The following is a 25,423-nucleotide window of genomic DNA, read 5'->3' on the forward strand; positions in this document are numbered from 1 at the left end:
TGACCTCAGAACCCTACTGGTTTTATATTCAATTAGCATTTCTTTAATGTATTCAAGGCCAAAACCATTCAGTGAATTATAGACCAGCAGCAGAACCTTGACTGGGAGCTATCATAAATAATATATATAAAAATAATATGTTATAATCTTTATGCTCTTTGTTTGCAGAGCTCTGACTGAGCGCCAGCTATGTGATGCTCTTTTGATGGAGTGAGAAGACAATTAGAATAATGAAGTATACTGGAGACAAAAGCATGGATAAAACTCTCTTGATCTGTTTGGAGCACGAAACCCTTCAATTTGGGTATGTTTTTCAGCTGCTAAAAGGCTGTTTTAATGATTGATTTGATATGACTGCTGAAAAGTCAGATCCAAATCATTCATCAATTAGCACATGCGATAAAATAAGATGGATTATTTTCCCCTTTTTGTTAACAACTGAGTCTGAAAGGAGCTGGACCACCACGGCTTGACTCGTGCCTCCTCCCTTTGTTTGCATGCTTCAGCACAGGCCAGAGGAGGGGTCACATTTACTTAAAATAATGTGATGTGTCACATTTGCTTTCAATTACAGTCAGATCAATAGGATTTCCTAAATTATGTATTAGAAGCCAGATGCTAGGTAGCTTTGCCTTGCACAAGGAGGAGACAGATGGCAGCCTGCGCATAATGGCAATTACATTGTCATCATCACTTTGTATCCTCCTCTGAACTATGCCATGTTTTGCTTTTTAGAGTTTTCTTATTTCTTTTCTGACAGTATGCACTAGGCAGTATTTTACTTAACTTCCCACCGTCCAATCTTTTACTTTATTTTGTAATTTCCTCAAGCACGTGGGAGTTAGCGAGCCTACTTTACAGTTCGTGGTTTAAGACTCATCTACCCCCTTTTTTCTGCTAGATCCAGCAATCTTCTTGCTGCTAACAGTGACACCAAGTGGCAAAGACCCATAATTGCTACAGGAAACGTTCACAGTGCATTGCCATATGAAGTCAACTTATCATACGTTTACTCCAATCCTCCTCCCAGCATCCACAGTTACACACACGTACACACACGCGCGCACACACACCCACACCCACACACACACACACACACACACACACACACACACACACACACACGGATACTGCAGGTGTATTGGCTGAGGCACTCCATTGCTTTGCTTCTGTCAGCAGATGAAAAACATTGATACACATGCAAATCCACATCTTGTGGATTTGAATAGAGCAGGATGAGTTATTATTATTATTATATCTTTTTTTAGATTTGTGTTGGGAGTCATGGCAATGAATGGTAATTCACTACTGCTGTTTTGTTGTTGAGTCATATTTTGTTGGCACATAGGGATGTAAAAGACAAAAAGAAGTCTAAAGATGTAAATCCTGAAGATAGATAGACACTTTATTCCTCCACAAGGGAAATTTACAATGATGTAGAAGCAGCCCACAGTGCCACATGCTGTATTCTTTGCACACAAAATGAATCATGAACTGCAACATTGGAGCAGCAATATTCTGTATTATTTTAATCAGGTCATGCAAGTGCCTCCCACACAATATTTTTTTGCACAATGCCCAGCAGAGCACTGCTGCTTTTCAGGGTACAGCCTGACATTGACAATTTACACTAATGTATGCCATGGGGCTTCTTACTAAAACTCTACTGTTTGCGTCTTTCACGGCCCAAAAAGGCACATGTTTCCCATATGTAAAAGTCAAGGGTACACAAGCAGTTCATTTGAATGTAGGAGACCTAAAGGGACAATTCTGTCTCAGACAATTAAGCTATGTGAAATAAATGTACCCTGTCTTTATCCTTTCCAAAAGCCTCTTTTAATCTTGAAACTGCCTTCCACACAATTGAAATGAGTACTTATAGTAGTGAGCTATTAATCTAGGTCCCTAACGCTAACCATAACCCGGAGAAAACACACACAAGCACATGGAAAGCATGCAAACTCAGCACAGGAAGGTCGAAATTGAGAATCAAAACCTCAGAACAGTGCGACAGACATACTAACCATTGGTTGGTTATTAACCAAGTGTTACAAAAATGTCATGTCAGTTTCGACACCGCTTACCCTGGTCCGGATGTTTTTAATGGCAAACGCAACAGCTATCTTTTTCATTTGCGTTACATCAAAAACTCACATTCATTGAACACAGGAAGGCCAAAGCGCAAATTCAAAACCCGGAGCTGTGAGACGGATGTCCTAAACACCTTTTCAACATGCTGCCTCAAAATAAACATAAACAAAACAAAACACGATTTACTTAAAATTAACTATGTTGATAAAATTACCTCATTCAATAAATGGACAACTAGTTAGAATTACATTCATTATAAATAATAAACGTTTGAATTAATAATTTTTAAAAAATCATGCATTTTAACTTTTTTTGTCCTGCCGTTCTGTATATTTTTAAAATCTATTTGGCCATTGAGCACAAAATTTTGCCTACTTCTAAAATTTATTTTTAATCTCAAAACTGCCTGTGCTATATAGCTACAATTAGTTTATGCATTGACAAAGTACAAACAAATAATTGCACCTTTTGCACCATTAAGCAACCCAGATCAAATCAATGTCCTATCGAGGCATTTTAGACTTAAGACAATGCAAAAATGACACTTCAAAACAGATTTGTTATTGATTCCAGGCCTTAGCTAACGTTAGCAACGCCAATCAAGCTATCCTGTCTCACCTGCTGCAACAGCCTCGTGCGCAGGTCAGGTGTGACTGGCGACAATCAGGGGAATCAAAAGCTGTCAATCACTTCTTACCTGCCAGTTCTCTTCGATTTCCACTCAGACGCAGCATGGTTGCTTTCAAGGGCCTTTATCAGCGCTTCTCCCACCTGGCCAAGGTTGTGGCACACAAGCAGATAAGAAGATATGACAAGTGGCGAGCTGTAGTAACAAAAACGGACAATGACAAGGTAAGACAATGATACAGACAGGGAAAAAACGATAAAAATAATGGACCTTGGACTTATTTGAGGGGGGGAATATGAAATGCAAAGCACATGTATTGCTCACTAACAGAAATGTACTTGAATAAATTCCTTACCTTGCTCCTCTTGTGTTCAAATACAGTAGGAGTTATGCATCCATTCACTTAAACTGCACATTGGCTTTAATATTGATAACACATGCACATATCACAACAGCTAGCTTCGCTCACCCTTTAATAAAGTATCAACGCCGTAGCGTATCAGTCATGACCCTATGTTACACAAATTTGACTATATATATATATCCTAAACTTGTAGCACACACTGAGCTGACATCACTCATGGACAAACAAATGTGTGCACTAACACTACACTTCTGATACAGTTGACTAATACTAGTGTCAGTCATTACATTCACTTTTTGGCATTTACACATTTTAATTCATGTTAGGGAATACAGCATAGCGTCGTTGTCCAGTGAAAAACACTTATGTCCATTTTTGGACATAAGTGTCTTTCACAGGACAGCGACAATGGGGCACTTTGAGTTTAATTGTGCACGAGTTGCATTCAGTAACGGCCAACAACACAAATGGCAAAAACATCAATGAATTAAACCAAACAATAACACTATGATTCCACCAGATGGCACCAAATTAATGGTTCTTGAAGGAGCACAAAAAACTCAGAAGGCAAGATTCTCAGCAAAACAAGAAAAAAACTGTCAATTTAAGTGGTGAATATGCGGGAGTATAGAGTAAATATTACAGTACATTACCAACTGTATGTGCTCGACTGCCCGGATTAAAGAACGGAGTGGGCCAAATGTGGTCCATGGCCTGCACTTTGCCCACGTCTAGTTTAAATGGTAGACCCTTTTATGATTATGGTATTAGCCACAACAGAAAATGTGTGTAAAAAAAAAAAAAAAAAAAAAAGAAGTTTTTATTAAGCAATAGAATTAAAGAAGGGATTCATTTTACCAAATTAAAACATGCCAAAGTGCCTATACTGTTCAAAAAATACTTTTAGTCCAATGATGAAATCTAATTTATCCTTACTTGCGTCTTAAATTAACATCAGGAAAATGAAGTTTCAATAATTTACCAGGAGAGAAATAATACTAAGAGTGGCAAGCTCATTAAAAATGAACATCTTGAGTGGTTTTGTGGTATTTATTTTGTTGCTTCAAGGGAGTCCACTGTTCATTAGCAGCACACTTTGCATTTTGGTTTTTCTCAAGATGTTGCTTGAGAACAGTGAGATGTGATCATAGTAACATTAGTTCCTCTTTTGTGGCCTGTTGCTATGGTAAGACTTCCATGCAGGAAGTGACCAAGGGAGCCCAAGTGAAGAGGGTTAAGGTGAAGACCTTCATTCCGTCTTCAACCAGCGTGGGTATCGTGTTATACTTGGGCATCCAAGTGTGGTGTCTTGGTTACCATGGCAAAGAATTGTAATTCTCGAGGGATACCAGTTGGCCACATGGTGAGTTAGTAAGCTTACCAAAGATTTTTTTTTTCTTTTTTTTTTTTTCTAGATTCGGGTAGTAGGGTTAATAGTAAGGAGGCCTCAGATGTCAATTTTGAGCGGTTTGGATGTTATTAAAGTGACATAAGTGCTCATAATGTGTGTGTGAAAGGCATCTATTGAGCAGTTTCTATTGCTACTAAATATGGACAGTGAGAAACCACACAAGCCCTATTTGCCAATCTCTCATGTGTAGGCTGTGTGATCATGCCGATGTGTACTTGTGTAATGGAAAAGACCTTGATGCATTCATTTTTATTTGTAGAAATGGGCACTCAACACTTCATTTTGTGTGATGTGACTGTTCCTGTCACTGGCAGTGCATACCCATGTATGAAAATTTGCTCTGTTTTTTGGCTCATTTCAAGTGTGCACTGATGTCTTTACTTATAGTTTGTTTAAAAAGAAATGAGCTTTGCTGGACTCCTGTAAGAAACACTTTGAGGTTGTCACCGCAAAATGATGCAGTCCCTTGAGCCAAGTAACTTTAGGTTTGTTCTCAGCTTGAAGGCGTCTCAACGCTCGAGCTCCAAAAGCTGAATGAGAGCCAGCAACCATCATGTCCCAACCACTTCCTGCGCAGCCCGTTTGTTAGTACTCTAAATGAAACAAAAACATTTAACATGGTTTTGCGCTTCTAAATCTGCCCGTGTTTTTAAGATCAGCACTTTAAGCTTATTGAATATATCTAGTATATGATTTCAGTTTAAAATGTAAATGTTTTACAGTGGAGCCTCGAAGGTCAAGCACACTCTCTTCCAGAGCATTTGTACGTGTTAAAATATATAATTTTCCCACAGGCAATATTAGTCTTGCTCCTTTGTATGATAGTCTGCTTAACTCGCACTGCATATGAAGAGTTCAAACACAAAAGCAGTCAAGCATCATTTTGACAAAAATAGAGCCACATCTAGTTGCAGATTGCCTATCGACATTGTTCGATGGTCCATTTCCTAACAGTGCAAAACCAAACAACTCCTATGCTGTGCAATATAAAAATATATCGTAAATACGATATTAAACCTATATTGACGATATAACTTTATATTGTGGATTTAGGCTATCTATTTAAATTCCAATGTACATGCATTAATCAATGCCAAAATGATATGGAAAAAATGCTAGTACCAGATTTAGCAGTTAGATAATTTCCACCTGTTGTCCATGTCATGTAATTTTAGGGGAAAATATCATATTGTTATTGGGATATACATTCTTGTCCATACCGCAAGCCTCTTGCTACCATCATCTCCATTTAAGGATATCACAAGCCCTTTCATTTTATGTCACAATGAATGTCACATACTACTTCTACCATGTCTGCACCCGTTATTTCTCACTAACTTTATTATAGATTTGGTTGTGCTTGAAAGTGAGTGTTAAATGATACTTGCGTGAAACAGTCCAAGAGAGATGATGTCATGAAACTCATCGGTCAGATGAGAGCGGATTGAGTGATCAGGTCCACATATTCTACGAGGAAGCCTTGGCCAATTGTTAGTCGCTATCAAGTGGGTCGACAGGATCTTGAGGATAGCAGCAAAAAACGAAAAGAAAGTCTTTATTCAATGTAACCTTTCTCTCCGGTTTGAATGGTTAGGATTAAAATGAAATTAGTTGAGTTAAGAGATTGTAGCTATTTTACATTCACAAAGCATATTTACTATTTAAAGGGGAAGTCGACCCAAACATTTTTTTTCAAGATTGTTCTATGCAGGGCCACTAGTTGAAACAAGGTATTTTGATTAATATTGTGTTTGTGGAATATGAGTTAAGCAGCAAAATGCATACATTTTTAGCCATCTCAGGGAGCGGATATTTTGAGTTGTGTCGACTGAAAATAACACGACAGTTGCTCAGGTAATGACCAATCACAGCTCACCTGTTTTCAGAAGATGAGTCATGATTGGTCATTATCTGAGCCCTGAGCAACTGTGATGTCATGTTCAGTCGACAGTGGCTGCCCACTGAGATGGCTAAAAACGGGTGCGTTTTGCTGCTGAACTCATATTCCACAAATGCAATATTAATCAGTGTTTCAACTAGTGGGCCTGCATAAAACATATTCTTGGGGAAAAAAAAAGTTTGAGTTCACTTCGTTCTAAGTGTAATATGTGAATATTTTTGACTTGTCTGTTTTTGAACTAAATTATATTGTTGGTTTTGCAATAAAATTACATGAAACACCTATGTGAAAGACCTTTTCAGTAAGATTTTTTTTTTTTCAAATTAGCCTCTTAATTGCTCAATACCCCCAAAAATGATTAGCTTTAAACTGGAACCAGAAATAATAATAATAATGATAATAATAATGATACTAAAATTCACTCATTTCACAAAAAATGAAAATGACTGGCTTTGTGTTTGAACTCTTCACGTCTGTTTATCTCTTTTAGAAAAGAATCTCACTTGAAAGCCAAAGATAAAGATACACATGGGAAGGGTACCAAAAGCATCATCCTAAATCCAATTTGTTTTCTGAAATGGATTTTATCAAAGTTGTCAACTTTCAATGTTTTTTTTAATGGTGCCAACCAAGTCCTTTACTTTCTAAATCATCTTTCACTTTCTCTTAACAGAGCCTTGCAGTGTCAGACGGAGGTGAGCATAAAGTGCCTGCTAATCGCAGAGTGGAACAAGTCGATGCACGACGCAAGAACATATCTGATTCAACCTCATACTTTGTTTTGCTTATCCTTTCCGGTAAATGGGTGTGTGTGTGTTATGATGTGTGCAGAATTGAATATGTCTGCACGGAGCGGTACAGGCAGCAGCTCCAGCCTCCCTGGGACCCCGGGCGGAGAGGCCTGCCCGGCTAACAGTGTTCTAAGCTGGGCCGTCTCCTTTGAGAAGCTGCTGGAAGACCGCAGTGGTGTCAACTACTTCACAGTGGGTTGCGACATATCAGTAAATGTGTTTTCTCTTACCCTTACCAGGTGGGTTCCCGCCTACAGTAAATTGTCCTGTGTCTACTTTTTGCAGGCCTTTCTGAAATCTGAGGTGAGTGCGGAGAACATATTATTCTGGCAAGCGTGTGAAAAGTTCAAGAAGATCCCAGCCACATCATTGGACGAGGTATGAGTGTTTTCCCTCCCTTTTATGCTGATGAGATTGGACTGGTCTGAGGATCAGGTTGCAGTGAATCAAATAGAAAGCATTGAGTTTTAGGTTGAAAAAGAGATTAAAACACAATTGCAGTCTTTACAACGGTGATCCAAGACGTGATGCTTTTTTATTTTGATGTCTCTGATGGATCTGTTGTATTTGTAGCTGAAGGTAAGAGCTCGGTCCATCTATGAAACGTACTTGTCTGAAAACGCTCCCCACTCCATCAACATCGATGACACGGCCAAGAAAGATGAAAAAGACTTGGAACAACCAACTCCTGATATGTTTGACAAGGCTCAAGCACAGGTCTGTTTAAATTACATTTACACAATACTTGCAGCCAGTTAACTTTTTGTTTGTTTGGTTTTGCCTTTGTGTGTGTGCCAGATATTTAAGTTGATGAAGATGGACAGCTACAGACGATTTGTGCGCTCTCCTCTTTACCAAAGATGCACTTTGGCAAGTGTAGAAGGCAAACGTTTACCTCAGCTCTCTGCAGAACCTTTTCGCACGGTCTCCTGGGAGGATGTGGCCAATCGAAGCCCAAACTTTAGTGACAAAAAGGTAGCGCCAGGCAGGGAAGGAAGATAAATCAAGTTAGTGAATTGGTTTGCAGAAGTGATCCATGATGTGAGTTTTAATAGCATTGTAATGTGCTCATTACTGTCTCAAACAGAGCAAGAAATCAGATGAAGGCACTTTTCACGCTGGCAAGAGCAACAAACAGCGACAGAAAAGAGGATCCTGGGGAGGTGCGATCTTTTACTTTTGATATAAATTAGACTTTGATGTGAATCCTTCAGCTTGATCTCACTATATTTTCTTTTGTCTGATCTTAGATGCAGCCCACAGCAATGTTTCACTTTATCACAAAGAGCATAAAGATGTCAACTCGAGCAGTAATGTGGAGCTTGACTCCCTCTACTGGCCAACAGAGGTCAGTGTGGTTTTCACAATTGAAATGGGAGATTACTTTCCCAAACCTTATTGCACCAAGGCACATATTTTACATTAGAACAAGCTCATGGCAAATCACCAAAGATATGTCACAAAATTATGCATTTTAAAATTATCCCTCAATTTACACCCAAATGCACTTATTTGGTGTGAAATCTGTTTCTGTTTAGTGGAATACATCACTGAGATAATCTCAGGAATTGAAGAATGACGCACAAATGTTCAAAAGCTCTGAGTCTCGTGTTATAGTTTTTATGGCAGTTAGTTTAAAGCCCACAGACTTAGATATAGTTACTTAAAGCGGATCAAACTTTTCAAACATTTTCTTTACAATATGTTCTATGCACACTCACTAGTCCAAACAGGACATTGTGATTAATATGGCATTTGTGGAATATGAATGAAGCAGCAAAATCCACTTACTTTTAGCCATCTCAGGAGGTGGATATTTTTCCACTTGCGGTCAACTGAAAATGACATCACAGTGCCTAAAGGCTCATCTTGTGAACGTCACGTGATCAAACCCAGAAAAAAGGTGAGCCGGGATTGGCTGTTACTTGAGCCCTTAGTCACTGTGATGTCATTTGCAGTTGACATGAAGTGGCAAAATGGCCGCCCGCTCAGATGGATTAAAATGGGTGGATTTTACTGCTTAGTTCATATTCCACACATGCAATATCAATCATAATGCCGTGTTTGGACTAGTTAGTGAACATATTATTGCAAGGAACATTTTGGGCTTGACTTCCACTTTAACTAGCGCTGATGTGAGTGGCAGCCTTTTCAGAAGCTCTGTTCTAGTTTTTAGATGTATCGGCTGAACTTGTGGTGCTGCTTATGTATCATACAGAGGTGAATTTCCCATGTGGATGAACAGGTCCTGCAAATTACTTCAAGGCTCTCTCCGAATTGACGGATGTGCCCAAAATTCTTTAGAACGGCCAATCATGTCCTCGCTCCCCGGAGCAAGCTGGGGTCTCTGGAGGACGCTGTGGGATGGAGGGCGGCTACTGCTGTGTCTTCCTGCCTGATGGGAGTGCCTCTTTGGCTCCGACCCCATATGGTCTACCCATCAGAGAGATGCTGGGTGGCCTATGTGAGAAAAGAGGCTTCTCACTGAAAGATGTCTTCATCTACCTTCAAGGCAAGGACAAGGTGAGGACGTGGCAGCTCAAATGACAAAGTCCTTTGGAAGAAAGAAGCATTTTGCATCCCAAATTTGCTTGACAGCAATTATGAGACAATTACCCTGTTCCTATACACTTCATTAATATTTTAAATGAAGTCTGAATGACATCTCAGTCACGTTTTGGTCTATGTTCCCTTGCAGCCATTATCCCTGGACCAGGACTGCTCTGTACTGAGAGATCAGCAGGTTTCGCTTGAGCTTCGGGTGATGTTTGTGTGAGTCGATGTTCTTGACTCATTTCCCTGTGTTATATTTGGTCCTTCTCACTCTAGCAGGCTTATACACACACACACACACTTCAATATTTCTGCTGTCACACTTTTAGAGGGAAATTCCATGTTTTAACACTTGACACAGTTTGGATAATAATTTGTTAAAATTTGCAGTCAATGTGAAGTTAGACGGTCTGGTGTGTATGGCGGATCCTCGAGTGACCGGAACATTCTCTTGACTAATTTTGATGTCCTGTTCTTGATGAGATTGTTTATGTGTGTTTCAGATTGGAAAATGTGTTTACTGGAAAGACTGGTGGCATCATGGCAAAGTCCAGTAAGACACTGCAGGATGCTTTGTCCACAGTGTTACAAAAACATAGTCTAAAGCCTCATGAGGCTCAGGTTACCATTGTGAGTATTTCTGTATACACAAATTAGTGGTATTGGAGCTTACCTTTTTTGCTAATTTTGCAGAATTTTCAGGAAATTGATAAAATGTTGTGAAAATGCTAACACTGGTCAACAATTTTTTATAATATAGCAATGCTTTGTACTTATGAGTTAAGGGTTACTTTTAGCAACAGGCGGATTTTTTTTTTTTCAGAAACGTCAGAGCTATAAATGACAACGCATGTTAAAAGTCCGTATTGTGCAAGCTTTTGTAGGTTATTAATGAAAATATCTCAAACATGATGTGCGAGAAAAAAGTAGCCATTTTTTAAAATCAACATCAAAAATATGCTTAGGGACACAAAGCCATCTGATTAAAATTTGCTGTTGACCAGTGTAATCGATATTGTCAACACTGCATCACGCGCATCTTTCAACTGGTTAATTATACATATGTAATTCCGCTGAAAATGCTGTACACCAGAGGTCACCAAGTCCGGTCCTCAAGGGCAGCTATCCTGCATGTTTTCCATCTCTCCCCACTGCAACACACCTGATTGAAATGATCAGCTTTTCAGAAGCCTGATAACGATGCAGATCATTTTAAACAGATGTGTTGCAGCAGGGAGCGATGGAAAACATGCAGGATAGGTGCCCTTGAGGACCGGACTTGGTGACCCCTAATGTACATGTTCCATTGCTGTTTTAGGCTGGGACTGACGAGACTGTGAACATGAACACTACTGTGTTCAGACTAGCCAACAAGATGCTACGGCTTGACAGAGCTAGAGGTATAAATGCTAACTTGAATACTGTATTGTTGACAGTACCTGTCCAAGCACTTTATACATAATGCTAATGATATATTTTACATGCTATGCTTAACACCCCCCCCCCCCCCATTTCCTGTTCATTGACTTGTTTCTTTAATGCACCCTTGAAAGTCTTTTCACCGTCCACTTAACTGTCCTACTTTTTCTCCTGTGATACGGTCGATATAGTCATCGTTCTTAGCCTGATATTCTTGATGAGCGTGCCTCTCACTTCTCTCTACAATGTCAGAGTTCATTTGGTTTGTTGAATGCAATGCCATGTTTAGTTAACACCCCCCCCTTGCCTCCTGCTGATACACCAGCACCAACTTCACTTCAGATCAGCGACACTCGCCTCGACTTCTCATACTTGCTGTAGTAAGATGCGTATATGGATGTAGCATAAGAGGTCCCATTTAACGGATCATCACTACAGCCTTTTGAAAATGATCTCCAAACTAAAAAACTGACTTGTAGAAAGTGTGGCACTCTTTCATACCAACACAAATTTAACACTACAAGTCTTTCTGTTGTGCACATAAGAAAGCAACCCAAAATACTGAAATGTCCTTATCCAAATGACTGCTTTTGTGCCTCAGGCTTCTTTCCCCAGTTATAGTACTTTTCCTTGGACCTTGGCCTCTTAACAGTTAAACGGAAACTGACTTGCATTTTACATTTGAGCAGGAAGAGACCAAATCAGCATCACGAAAGCCAGTGGAACTGCTGCTGCCATACAGGTGAGACCATGTCTGATTTGCAGCATTAATTGCGATAGTGTTGCCGCGCTATTCGCAGGGAATGGGAATGAGCCCTGTCACAAACGCTATAAACCTGGGAGTAATTGATCGCCACCTGAAAAGGTTTCTAATTGCCTACGAATGCCACAAGATGGCAGCAAAGCATTATTTTTTTCTATGTATCTGCTATTATTACCTGACTACAAAAAGCTCTTCTAACTTTTGTTCATTTTAGTTGTACAACATTAGTTGCAATAATTCCTGTTGAAATGACAACCACAGTTGCTTTTAACGCATCTTCTGTTTATATAGCGCCACACTCTCCAGATTTAAATCAACACTTAGTTAAATATTAAACAGTTTTCTTTTAAACTTGCTAATTTGAAAACAAAACATTTGTTTTCCCTCGATTGGCCTGGGTATGACTCCTTAAAAGTTAAAAGGGATTAGATCTCCAACCCCCTGTGTCAGCGGTGCTACCCACTGAGCCATGGCGCCACCACAACCTGTAAGGAATGAGAATGAAAGTCTCTTCAAATTACCAAAATGATCAAAAGCACGTCAGTTATTTGACAAAAGAGCTGAATGTCATTATCCATTAAAATCCAACTTTGTATTGAAGGCCATCAACTTTAACTCAATTGAAGAGATCTTTTCAAGATTGCCACAGTTGACCACAGTCTCTTCTGTGAGTGAAAGTGATTTCAAGGGTCCAAACTTGTTTTTTCCTTGAATGTCAGTGTTTCTCATTGATAAGCAAGAAGGAAAATTGCGTTGACCCATCTCTCAAAGTGGAGAGGTGCAGGTGTGAAGGCGGAGTTAACACTGTCTAACACTCGGCACTGTGATCAACTCTGAGAAATAACATTTACTCTGGACACCAAACTGTGAAAATGTTAAAACTGCGCTTTTGGAATTAAAATCATCTCGCAAAAATGTAACCCTAAAATTTTACCACTCTAATTTTTGCAGTGTAGTAAATTGTATATTACAATTTCTTTGTGTGTATTTTTAATCCAGTTATTTTTAAAACAAGATGTTGCGTGCTGTTGGAACATCTGAATTTTTCCTCTGGGATCATGAGAGGATTGTTTTCTTTATCTGAGACAACTTTGGCATTAGCGCAAAAATAGTGAGTATTCAGCGAATGATGCTAAGTTCCTAAGTAAAGTTTGCAAATGAGCAAATCCTCAAATGCTGAACCACAAATATACAGGGGTTCACTCTAGCACGTAAAATACCGGTAGTTTAAGGAGCTAGTAAGATGTGGGCGTACTTCTCCTTCCTATAACATGCCAGGGACTGTAAATGTGTGTATTTGGAATTGAAACCCTGCCCGTCATTTTTGCAGTCACAAAATGTGTATCCTTTTGTTTTGTATCCAGGCAGGATCAGCTGGTCCGGATCCCCGTTTGCCCCCTCAGACCGACAGAGCAAAGACTTCACCAAAGCCCAGTAAGAACCCCGACATGGATGGTAGGACTCCTTAGCAGTAATGTAGGAAGGGTGAGGTTATTATAAGCAGGGGTGCACACCAGCTGTCAATCTGCACCCTTTCAAAGGAAGATTGGCGATTGGAGAAATGGGTATGCGCCATGCTGCATGGCACCTGGTGACTGGCACATGCACCTTCTGCGCCAGGCTGCTAAAAGACAGCACCAGACAAATAAAAAAAAAGCGCACCCCTGATTTATAAGCGACTGCAAAATGAAAGCTGCTTCTTGTTGACAAAAGAATCATTTAGTGTGGTGGATAACCTCAATTTCCTCCTAGTTGCAATCTTTTTTTTTTTTTTTTTTACACTCATTGCTATTTGAGCGAATGCCAGGTTGTGCGTGATCTGAACATTAGGGCTCCTGGACATGCTGACGAGGGCCCAGTGCTGCAGGGTCGACGACCAGCGAGGTCTTCTTACCAAAGAACAGCTGGAGGTTCCGCTGTTCTTGCAGCTACCCCCAGACCAGGGAAAGGAGCCACAGTCGGAGGAGTCGAGCACAAGCGCGTGTTCTACTGCGCATCCAGACAAGGTTACCGAGAACTCGCCACCCTCTCCTTCATCTGAATCCGAACACAAAGATTTGCGGGAAACCTCCGTATGAAAGACCTCGCGTGCGGGACGGCGGTGGTAAAGTTAAGATATGTAAAGGACATTCTCGACACGCATGCGGTCACACGATTTTTGTGTAGCACTTTTAATAAGCTCTCAGGCAGCATTGTGCTACCTCTTCTACTAAAGCTAAAGTTCGACCGCCTTTAGGCAGAAGAAAAAGAAGGCACGAGGATACATTTGACAAACACTACACTTCTTTACAAGGAGAGTGTTTCATTTGAAATATTTTAATTGAGCGAAAATGGAAGTACCGTGCAGTTGGCTCCAATTGGTTCACTTGTATTTGAATCAGATTTCACTTCGCATTTATTTCTCAATGTTTAACCACAAAGTATCAACTTGCTACACGCCAAGGACTGCACAGTTTTTGAGGAATATTGCATGTTGTTTCAAGACCATCCAGTGTTTTAATGTAGTTTTTAGTTTTGAAAGGTCTTCATCCTGTTTGCCTGCTTGTTTTCCTAATGTTTGATTTTCTTCCAGAGTGTTTTCTTTGGCGTGATGGCACTTTGAAAAGCCCTGCTCTGCTACCACATGACACTTGTAATTCTCACCATTATCATTATCACTTAGTGTTGTAATGCAGGGAGTCAATAAGTACGTTTAACAGCTCAGGTGGACTATCCAAACAATTAAAATCTTGTCAAATATGAACCCTACTCTCTTCTATTTCCATTTCGCATATCAGCTGTTTGTTAATTCGCAGTGATCTTTGCTTGACACTTAAATTTGGACTTCTTTTACAGCAGTGCAGCCACATCCCATAGTGCCTGTGATGCGTCCGTGAAATCCATAACGCATTAAATGAAACAGAATTATAGCTTGTACATGGACTTGTGTGTGTGTGTGTAAATATATCACCTGGTAGGACCTTTATGGTTAACTTCTGATGCAGGGGTCTTCAATCCTGTTCCTCGAGGGCCGGTGTCCTGCCTGTTTTCCGTCTGTCCCCGCTGCAACACACACCTGATTCAAATGATCAGGATCGTTATCCAGCTTCTGCAGACCTTTGGAGAATATCTGTAGCAGGGAGAGATGGAAAACAGGCAGGACGGCGGCCCTCGAGGAACAGGATTGAAGTCTGCTGGATCATTAGACGAATAGACTGCAGCAAAGAGCTTTTAACAATCAATTTCGAGGGAAAGGGTTCCATTAATCAAGTACTTTGTATATCTGCCTCCTGTTTGCCAAGATGCATACATTAGCAGACAGGATCGTGTTTGGCATACCAGGTGTCTGGCATTATCTCTCCTCCTCTCTCCCCCTTTCTGTCTCTGCGTGTGTGCGTGTCTCCATCCAATCCATCTATCCATGCATGAATGGTGTGTCGGTGGAGCTCTGAATGGGCACAGGGAGAGGCGTACGTGTGCTCACACAGACTCCATAGCAGCAGTGGCACCAGGAGCATCTCCTCGGCTGGACACAGAGAAGAGGAAGAAAAGCAGGTGAGTGCTTGATTTGGAATCACCTAATATGTGCATTTCCGCCATGATAATGGTAACTACTTGATCTCAAATGATCTAGCTATTGTTTCCGATTGAGCTTAGTTCCATGCTGTAGCCTTGCATTTTGGGGAAGACAACCATTTTTAAAAATGTCAGTAGTTATTTTGCATTTCATAGTCTTGCAGAAGAATACACAAGTGCTCTGGGATAGAAGACGTAATAAAATAAATGCATCAACATCACTGTTCTACTGGTGCAATATTGAGCCTGCATGTGCTCGCTTCACAGGAGCCAACCCCCCCCCCCCCCCCCCCCACCCTAAAAAAAGGGGATTTTGTGTGTGTGTGTGACAATATGACGAAACTCTGTACATGATGTCCTCATCCCTGACAGCCCCATTTGAAGTTCTTTTCCATGCAGCTGTGGGTTCTGTCCAAATGATCACCTTGGTGGGCTCTCACCCACTGCCTACATGTTTGACTGCGCTACTTAACAATCATTAAATTATTGCTGATTAATGCTGAGAGTGTTATTTACCACAGCTGTGAAAATTGATCTGAGAGTGAAAAGATCCATCAACACTTCTTGGTCCATTTCTATGGATCTTACTCCATATACAGTATTCTCCCTCCCCCATTTCACTCCATTTGTGAGATGGAAGGGATTTAAAAAAAAAATAAAAAAATTTCTCCACTAATCAATGGACGGCAGTGTTACCATTTTGATACCCTAAGTATGTGTTCAGTTCGCTTATAGATGGGTGCCAACCAGTAAAAATACCAGCTACCACTTTACTATTTGTCATTTAATTAAATTTTTGACTTGTTGATTACAAATACACAGAAAAAATGCAGTGCAAATAAAGTCTACACACCCATGTTGAAATACCAGTTTATTTTTTTGTGATGTATAAAAAAAAATATCAAGATTAAACAATGGGACCTGTACAATTCATATGATTTTTCTTGTTTCAATATGTTCAAGAGGGGACGTTAAATGCCATAAACATCTTTTTACAGCACTGTTACATATTTCCCATGTCATATTCCACCTCCTTTTGCTGTATTGTGTGGCCAAAAATGATGATGGGTGGGAGAAACGTATGCAAAGGACTGTGAGGCAACATCTTGTGTTTGCCCAGTCTTGCAGAAAGAGTCCCGCATTAGCTTTTAAGACTCCAATCTGTTGCTTTTGTCATAGTGCACGCCATTGTATACAAGCACGGACATGTTCTTGCATGCAAGTAGCACAAGCCGCCATCCTTTTGGCCCTCTCATCGCTGCCGGAGTCTTCATTCCCACACATTGGGAGTGACCTGGTGAGACAAGTGACACTATCTTCCCAAATTGGGGCATGTTACCTCCATGAGCTGGTCATAAATGTATGCAGCCATCTTTTTGAGATCCTCCTCCAAAGTGTCTCCTCAATCCATAACATACATCTCATTTTAAGTGCACAGCCTTGTATGCCAAGTGAACCAGCTTGGTGTGTCCATAATGGTTTTGATGTAAAGTATGAAAGCTGCAGGGAGCGTCCCACTTGGTCATGCAGTGACTTCAATGGGCTGTACAAACACATCGACCTGGAACCATCCAATTGAGTTCCTGGCAACGAAAGTGTCTCCCGTGACATCAGCATTCACAGATGAGTTATTAAACTTAGAGCTAAATGTTTCCTGTAAGAGTGGCTTGCGGAGCTCTCGAGGGACGAACGCAACACACCTGATTCAAGGGATCTGGCCCCTGCGGAACTGGTTGATGAGCTGATCCTTTGAAACGGGTGTGTTGCAGCAGGGAGCGATGGAAAACAGGCAGGACAGCGGCCCCGAGGACAGAGTTCGACACCCGCGGCTTACTATCATCAACATCAAGTCTTGACTCATTGGCGTTGTGTAGCTTTTACTAAATAGACTTGTGAATTCTGTCTGTAGGCAATTTTACAATTGAAGTCTTCCTCACTGAAGTCAGCCATGGAGCAGAAGACAAATGAGGTATAAAGCTAATAAAATGAATTATACTGTACGTGAGAGTGAGACTTTTCTGATGTTTTGCTTTTATCTCAAGAGCTCCACCAGCACCTCACCTCAGAAACACATGAAGAACCGCTCCAAATCTATAGAGGAGACTCAACAGTCCAAGAGGGTGAGAACAGTGCATGAGTGCTTCAAGTCCAGATGGTGATGATGATAAATAACACGGGGCAACAATTTGAGAAAACAAATCTGTTGAGCTAGATTTTTTTTTTTTGTGGCGATTAAAACTACAATTGGCATGTTGATTCCAAAATTGCGGTCATTTTTTTTTTTTTCTCCACAGCTTACCCTCCAACCAAGCAAAATACCACTGATTAGCTGTAGTAAGTCTGTAGTAAGAAGAGCCGATTACGATTACAGTATGTGGCAACTTGCTTGCAGCCATAATTGAAAGTGCGGTGAGAGGTGTGTGTGGCTCCTAATAAGTTTGTACTATCAATATCGGCAAACAGGAAGCAGGCATACAGTAGTAGGTATTTAAGAGGATAAGTGCTGGCTTTTCTCTTAACCTTGTATTTCATTTCATGCATTTTTTTTTTAGTTTTTGAAGGTTGTAACTATTCCAGCTTTGTTTTTTTATTTACATACATGCAGTATTATTATTATTTTTTTTAAGAAAATGGGCATCCTATAGCTCAAAAACTTGACATGATAGAGAAAGATTGAGGTCGTTTTGGATTCCGCACCCAAAAATTAAAGACACCTGTCAGATCTAACTCAACAAAAATTGTGTTCCCCAGTGTAATGTAAAGAGTAACCATCATGTCTTTCTTTACAGGGCATTTGTTCACAGAAATCCCTCCCAGGTAGACCAGAGCTGGACAGAGTGAAGGTGAACTACTTTTTTTTTTTTTCTATCCTATTGCGCCATGTTTTATACAACATACTGTACAGCTTCCTTTCTTGCAGGAGTGCCTTGAGGGTTCAGAGACGCCCTCGTCCTCCACTGAGGAATTAAAGGAATGAATAGATAGCGATCTTGGCATCAAACATTAAAATGTACATACCCTACGAATACATGGAACACAACACAAATAGGACATGGTTGGAAGGAAAAGCGACTAATACGCAGGTGTTAAAAAAAAAAAAAAAAAGTGACTAGGCTTAAATACTGAAAGCTGCCACAAACCCATAGATGTTCGTTAAGGCATTGCATGTAAAGAAAACATGTTTTTGTCCTGTTCTGTTGTAAAGATGGCCCGACTGATATATATTTGTTTTTAAAGCTAGTGCCGCTTCGGCTACTTGGCAGAATACAATTCCGATAACCAATCAATTGTCCGATTAATTTAAAAATATATAATGAATAAAGTAACTTATTTTCCCTTAACACTCACTACAATAAAGATATGAAACATCAGCAGCACATTTGACTGTTTTACAATACTTTGTCCTTTAACTTTATAACAGAAAAATCTGCTGTTTTTTTTTCTTTAGGGGATGGTAAATGTTACTTTTGTCGTGTGTGTTGGTACTGTATGTACATATATTGTTGGCCACATAGCATGTTGCTTAAGCTATTTTGATTTTTTGGGGAGACAACACTGGTAGTTTTTGTTGTATGTAACAAAAACTTCAACCATATGAGTGAACAAGCGAAAGGAAAAAGAGCCAATAGAATAATACATGGATACTGTAATTTATTTTATTTTTTTATTGATATGTAACAAATGTCAGATGGGTGAACAAGCGAAAGGAAAATGACCCAATAAAATATACCAAAATGTCTTAGGCCAGGGGTCTTCAATCCTGTTCCTCGAGGGTGTGCCAGTGTCATTCCTGTTTTCCATCTCTCCCTGCAGCAACACACCTGATTCAAATGATCAAGATTACTTTCCCGCTTCTGCAGAACTTGCTGATTATCTGATCATTTGAATCTGGTGTGTTGCTGCAGGGCGAGATGGAAAACAGGAAGGACGCCGGCACACCCTCGAGGAACAGGGTTGAAGACCCCTGATTTAGGCAATTATGCTATGTGCCCGACGATATAAAGTATATTTTTTAAAAATCGGCTGATTTTATGAGGTGATATTTACTGAACGGTCAGGTCTAGTTGTAAACATTGCAAAATGTGAATCAACAAAAAAAGTGATGATTGTCCTAACCAACAAGCCTATGAGAGGTCATGAAACATTTTTTTTTTTTACAGTGGAGAGTTGTTCATATTCTATGAAAAATGAATATCTTTTTGGAATGCATGTTGTAGCCATTGAACCAAAACATCAAGCACTGTATTTAGTTTGCATCTCCTGGCCTCCTATCAGCAGAAAGTGTAATTATGGAATGTCGTGACTATTTATGTATCAAATTGTGGGCTGATGGTGTTGGTTCTGGTATTTTCTGCTGCACCGCTTTGGTAAAAATACATCGGCTTAGTTCTGTGCACCACTCAAGTGCAGTTCGTACCTACAACATAACGTTAAGACCAGAGGTGGGCATTTCGTCTGACCGACGGACCGGGCTGTCTGTCCCTCATGAACGGATGTCCGTTTTACTAATGATAGACGAGAAACTTAAAAAAAAAAAAAAAAGACAGACAGACTAAGCGCAGACGGAAGTGGATTTTCGTCCATCTGTGTACTCAACACTCGTCTGGTCAAGTCCAAAAAGACCTCACAGTCCATCATTGACGAACCCCCGTTTTGCTGACGAGAGACGGAAACGTGACCCGGACTGCGTTGACTGTACGTGTAAAACAGGTGGCGGTATGCACCTAGGACAGAATCATGACTTAGTCAGGCTGACAAAAAGGTAATAAAGTAGCTTTGAATACTTAGACAGTTTTACAGAGAAGTTCTTGTGAGTTCAGTTTTAGATTTCTATTTCTTATTCTTGGAAAGAGTAGGGTTAGGACTTGGGAGGTTGTGAAAAAGTATTTTGCATTTTATACACTAGAAAACGCCACACATCCATACATACCCGCACAGAATTACAAGCGCACACATATACACACACTAATCTAATTTTTATTTTTAGTTTCATACCTTCTCTCCTTTCTGTTCTTGTCCTTGTCTGTTGGGTTACAGTTTGTCAAACTTTTCCTTTTGTTATATCTTTCTATTCTTTTTCCAATTACTATTTTTGTTTTTCTCACTTAAAAAAAAAAAGTTATGTCTATACTAGGGTTGAATGGGCTTTGGAACTTCTTTAAACATGTGTGTCTTATGTACCTGTACCTGAATAAAAAGTTGCACTACAAAGAGAGGGGGTGGAAGGGGAAAATAAAATAACATGACGGACGAATTGACGGATGATGGACGGGTATGCTGCTGACAAATGACGGACCGGCAAACTTTAGTAAAATGCCCACCTCTGGTTAAGATCACTCAGTGCTATTCAAACCGAAACATTCTTTAAAAAAAACCTGAGCTCTTATAATGGCTCTCGTTGTGGTAGGTGACAGTTTTGTGACAATGTAATCAAATCCTCGACTCAAGAGTGTAATGTTACTGTTTCGCATGTTTGTTACCATGGCAACTAGATCAGGATATGAGGATGATGCTGGGAATATTCATTTTTAAGGTTCTATCTGTTTAGTATAGGTAGTCTCATAAAAAAAAACCCAAGACATTATGCACCAAGAAAGCAGACTTTCATTGTCAAAACTCCACACGCATCACTGAACACAATGAAGCCGCAACCTTCATCTGTAAAGACCAGTAGGAAGACTTTAGGTAGTTGTTCAAGTGTAATTTCACCGACGCGGCAGTATCTTCAGCTTCGGTTTAGCTGCGCGTAGAGCTTTTATGCCTCTGAGTCCCAGCTCTCATCACTGCTTTGAAAACAATTTGTCGAAAGGAGATGGGAGTTATTAAGTTGTATTTCTCTGAGGTCCGCTCGTTAAGCTTACAGTATTTGTTTGGTAGCACTGCTGATGAGACAAAACTGGTGATGGATAAATTGTTACCAATCACCTTGTTCTACCTGGAACATCGCTGCTGTCTTGTGGCCAACACTGTAGTTCATATTTATTATTTGTTAAAACTGTCTATTAGAAGAGAGGATGCAGTATATAAGCTCATACATATCACATAGTTATATTGGCTTCTCCTTGGAATGAAACGCAGCATATCAGAGCATTCTGATTGGAAATATACTGTGACTTTGCAGTGCCATTCTTTCCATGGGGGCCTCTGCGACATTTATAGTAAAATCATTATTGGGCAGAGTAGTGTACTAATGTTTAGCACGTGCGCCCCACAGTTCTGGCTCAGATCTCTGTTGCAGTTTTCCTGTGTGGAATTTGCACGTTCTCCCCGTGCTTGTGAAGGTTTTCGCTGATAACTCTGGCTTCCTCCCACAGTCACTAAATGGTTCATACATACAGTACGTGTGAACTATTAACGCAAGTGCGAATGGTTGTCTATATATGTACCTGCAGGTGATTGGCTGGCGATCAGTCCAGGTTGTACTCAACCTTTTGCACAATTAAAATAACCCCAAAATGAGGTCCAACCTTTACCACTAGATGGCAGGCGCCTACTTCTGTTCAACGTAACATCAGAGTCGTTATTTTATAAATTATCGTTAACCACATCATTCCTCGTTCATTTTCATCAGCAACCCCTAAATCATAAATTCTGGCCAAATCATTCATCGTTTAATATAAAGCCTGCTTATAAGCATCATTAATTCAAGATTATTGATTAAACAATGAGGCCAAATTAATGAGCAATATCGAGGTGCATCATCTATGCTTTATTTCCATTGTTTTACTCAAAGATGATCTACATCACTGGTGTGAACCTCAAGGGCAGAGTTTATCATCTTCATTTTGGCCGATAAGATGCATCACTGTTTTCACCAAATCTCTTAAAAATCTCAGAATTGAGTAATAGTTGTACACTTAAATATACGTAGCACTTTACCACCGTCTTGTGGCATCTTGTGGTCAAGGAACCATGTTGAAGTGAATTGAGGAGTCTTGGGAGTGAATATTACTCGCGGGTTTTCTTCATTTATTCAGGGGTGCGGCTCGGCTGCCACTCCGACTAAATTGCGAGGGCACATTGAACAAATGCTTTGACTTAATTACAAGTTGAATTCCGTGACTACAATCTGCTGTTTTTAGTAATAAACATAGCATACTACAGTATTGTACTTTATAGAATCATGCAGTAATACATATAAAGATATTCAAACAGGAAAAAAATGAATTTGAATTTGTGCAACATATTTTATGATTTAATTTATTCCGCCTGACCTGATGTGCGCGCCTTTGCCACCAGGAGGCAGTATAATACATACATACAGCCTACTATTAGATTTGAGGGTGAAACTTGTTACATCTAAACTACAATAATTATTCGTTTTTCACAGAGGATAAAGAAATATACCCGTGACCGTGAGTAATATTATATTCTTTATCTGCATGTGTTGCCAACTGCGTTCTAATAGAAATTGTTCATGGCTTTCTATAACTACAGCAATATTGATGCGAAACAAATTCACATCAATAGCAACTTTGGCATTGTGTTAACATTAAAGGGATGGTGGGGCCGGGATGACCATGTTTTCACTAACATGTTCATTTTATATATTTTTTTGATCGGGAAAATGAAAAGAGTTGTCATTTTCTATTTTATCAATAAATTTAGGATAAATCAGGAAATAAGTAACTCCATGAATAACGCCCTTGATAATGAGGACAATGGCCTACCGTTCTATCCATGTTCGGTCGGAGTAACGGGAGGAACCAATTCCAAACTCTCAATTGGAAATATTGTACTTTCATTGCTTCTAACGTCCAAAAACGGCGATCAATTGGCACCAAAATTGACATGGACATCCCTACTAATGCCCACTTCAACATATCAAAAGGATTAACCTATCCATGGCCGATTTTTATGAGAATGAGGAAACGTGGAAGTGAGCAGAGCTACATAGATTTAGGCTGGGACGAGCGCACACTGCTTCTTTGCTTGAAAAAAAACCCAAAACACTGCTTCCTTGCTAATCACAGTTAGGACGGGCAAGGCATTAAACACCAGTCAGGATATTTACAGAGACTGAAGTGGGAATGAGTATGTGTGTATATTTATTTGGATGAGGAATAGACCCAGTTTTTCGACCTACAACACGCCACATTTTCGAACGTAAATAGCCGAAATGGTACGTTCCAATGCTGCCACACTCGGCTGTGCAGTCAGCCTCGCTGGGACTTTTTGTTCGCTGAACATTGACGCTTGTTCAATGAGGGCTTACCTCACTCTCTGGCGGCTGCACAACGGACGCGACTGTTTGGATGGCAACCCCGACATGAAGATCTACGCAGGCTGGACACAGCAGAGTAAGGAGCTAATGTTGTTGTGCTAACACCTTTTGTTTTAACGACCTGAAGCTAGTTGTTGCTATTAGCCGTCCCATTATCCTACCTTTAGCCCGGGGGGGAAGAGGGTGGCGTAAAGCTCTCAATCTGCCTGCTGCTGCTGCAAGCCGCCGTCTCTCTCCTGAGAGTTGACACGAGTTTAGTGTCGCTAAATGTCCGAAATATAACCAGTCGGGGTTTGTGTGCACATTCATGCTCTTGTCCGCTTCAGCTTGTAAAAGTGGAGGAACAATCGCCACGGTATTTTTGATTTTTTGGAGGTGATCATGATGAGATCACGTTTTATGTCAATAAATCCAAAGTATTGAGCAGAACACTTTTATACTTTCACAGGTTGAAGTGGACAAGAGTAGTAATGTGCATTTGCATTTTAGTGGCGATCGGTCACCTTTTTAGACAACAGAACTGACAAAGCGAGCAATATTACCACGCTTGCCTCCCTCCCATGCCGTGGACAGCTGAGACCGAAAACATAACATAAGCCATGCCCTGAAAGGGGGCGGGGAAATTTGTTGTAAACCTAATCACAAAAAAAGTCCTTAAATCACTACAGAGTCTTTTGAGGTGGGCATTTTAGTACTGATGTCATTTTTACATGCAAACCTATTATATAAGTGCCAATGTTAAGCTCATCCATGTGTCGCTTTAACTGCTGCTGCTTCTGAATTTTGCTGCACCATTTAGAGTAGTGGTTGGTTCTCAACTTAAAATTTTTTTTTGCACCAAGTAACACTTCTCAAAAATACTTAGGCTCTCCAAGAACCACAATCACGACCAACATTAAAATACAGTAATGTAGTAGGCCCAATTGTTTGTCAAAAATGAGGCAAAGATAGTATTTCAAATAAATAAACCTACATTTATTGTAAGCCACTGCAGAAATATGCAGAGTTTGAACATTAACAACTGTACTTAAATAATGATTCAATTAAAATGTATTGCACATATAAGGTCAATTAAAAAATTGCACTTGAATAAATGTAAACCCAAGATTAAATGCAAATGTATTCTGCTGTACTTAAACGTTAAATACAACTGAACTGTAATTAAAAATATCAAGTTAAAAAAAAAAAAAAAAGTGTATTGTGCTGGATTTAAAAACAAGATTTAAACCGGCTCTATGCATAACTAATCGGGTCTCTCGTTGAGTCGAGGTATCACTTTATATGATTTTCACAGTCATTATGGCTATCTGAGGGAAACTGTAACTTCCATGAGCTGATAAAAATGATGAAAATTAATTTGACATGCCTGATCTACACCCTACAAAAAGTGAACAATCTCATTCTGCATGCAGAATGAGTCATTTGTACCAGTAATGAAGTTCTCTTCCGACTTTTTTGTTCTTTAAATCAGAAGCAGTGCACACTTGAGGGAACGTTGGCAGGTAATCCGTCTCTTGAGGTACCTGCAGGATAATGAATTTTCACAAGAAACGTATGAGTGACAGAGAGAGAAGCCGACCCATCCGTGGATGAGCGCTGTGCACGTATAGCTTGGATGATATCGCCCACCTAGAAGTGACTGCAGTACACGTGTGGCACAGCCTCAGTGTGTGCTGTCAGTGCCTGTATGCAGCCTCCACCAGGATGCCACATAGGGCGATAAT

At 40.0% G+C, this 25,423-nt stretch overlaps 2 protein-coding genes across 4 annotated transcripts; both read left to right on the plus strand.

Moving 5' to 3' along the window:
- The first annotated feature begins 2,727 nt into the window (after window positions 1-2,727).
- rgs14b (regulator of G protein signaling 14b) lies at window positions 2,728-14,663 on the plus strand. 3 transcript variants are annotated; one of them, XM_086017850.1, is made up of 16 exons: window positions 2,728-2,943; window positions 7,068-7,089; window positions 7,226-7,377; window positions 7,471-7,563; window positions 7,759-7,902; window positions 7,984-8,160; window positions 8,273-8,348; window positions 8,436-8,533; window positions 9,490-9,708; window positions 9,884-9,957; window positions 10,242-10,368; window positions 11,057-11,138; window positions 11,847-11,899; window positions 13,285-13,375; window positions 13,751-13,926; window positions 14,493-14,663. In XM_086017850.1, exons 1-16 carry the CDS (start codon window positions 2,824-2,826, stop codon window positions 14,520-14,522), a joined length of 1,734 nt encoding a protein of 577 aa, XP_085873976.1. In that variant the 5' UTR covers window positions 2,728-2,823; the 3' UTR covers window positions 14,523-14,663. The 3 variants fall into 3 exon arrangements, with proteins under 3 accessions (XP_085873976.1, XP_085873975.1, XP_085873977.1); XM_086017849.1 differs by having other exon boundaries at window positions 2,730-2,943; window positions 13,751-14,663; XM_086017851.1 differs by lacking the exon at window positions 2,728-2,943 and adding an exon at window positions 4,336-4,446 and having other exon boundaries at window positions 13,751-14,663.
- Window positions 14,664-14,812: 149 nt separating this feature from the next.
- LOC147151778 (uncharacterized) lies at window positions 14,813-18,852 on the plus strand. Its single transcript, XM_086017855.1, has 5 exons — window positions 14,813-15,454; window positions 17,385-17,444; window positions 17,518-17,595; window positions 18,265-18,318; window positions 18,396-18,852. Exons 1-5 carry the CDS (start codon window positions 15,329-15,331, stop codon window positions 18,450-18,452), a joined length of 375 nt encoding a protein of 124 aa, XP_085873981.1. The 5' UTR covers window positions 14,813-15,328; the 3' UTR covers window positions 18,453-18,852.
- Window positions 18,853-25,423: the final 6,571 nt, after the last annotated feature.

The sequence above is a fragment of the Filicampus tigris genome, chromosome 2 (assembly GCF_054856515.1).
Source record: "Filicampus tigris isolate MCC_2025a chromosome 2, RoL_Ftig_1.0, whole genome shotgun sequence".
Classification (NCBI taxonomy): domain Eukaryota; kingdom Metazoa; phylum Chordata; class Actinopteri; order Syngnathiformes; family Syngnathidae; genus Filicampus; species Filicampus tigris.

Coding starts and splice junctions, on each gene's coding strand:
- rgs14b (XM_086017849.1), top strand. CDS start 2,824: ATGGTTGCTTTCAAGGGCCTTTATCAGCGCTTCTCCCACCTGGCCAAG. Junction 8,349..8,435: donor GAAAAGAGGATCCTGGGGAG/GTGCGATCTTTT, acceptor GTCTGATCTTAG/ATGCAGCCCACAGCAATGTT. Junction 9,709..9,883: donor ACCTTCAAGGCAAGGACAAG/GTGAGGACGTGG, acceptor GTTCCCTTGCAG/CCATTATCCCTGGACCAGGA.
- LOC147151778 (XM_086017855.1), top strand. CDS start 15,329: ATGGTGTGTCGGTGGAGCTCTGAATGGGCACAGGGAGAGGCGTACGTG. Junction 17,445..17,517: donor TGGAGCAGAAGACAAATGAG/GTATAAAGCTAA, acceptor TTTTATCTCAAG/AGCTCCACCAGCACCTCACC. Junction 17,596..18,264: donor AGACTCAACAGTCCAAGAGG/GTGAGAACAGTG, acceptor CTTTCTTTACAG/GGCATTTGTTCACAGAAATC.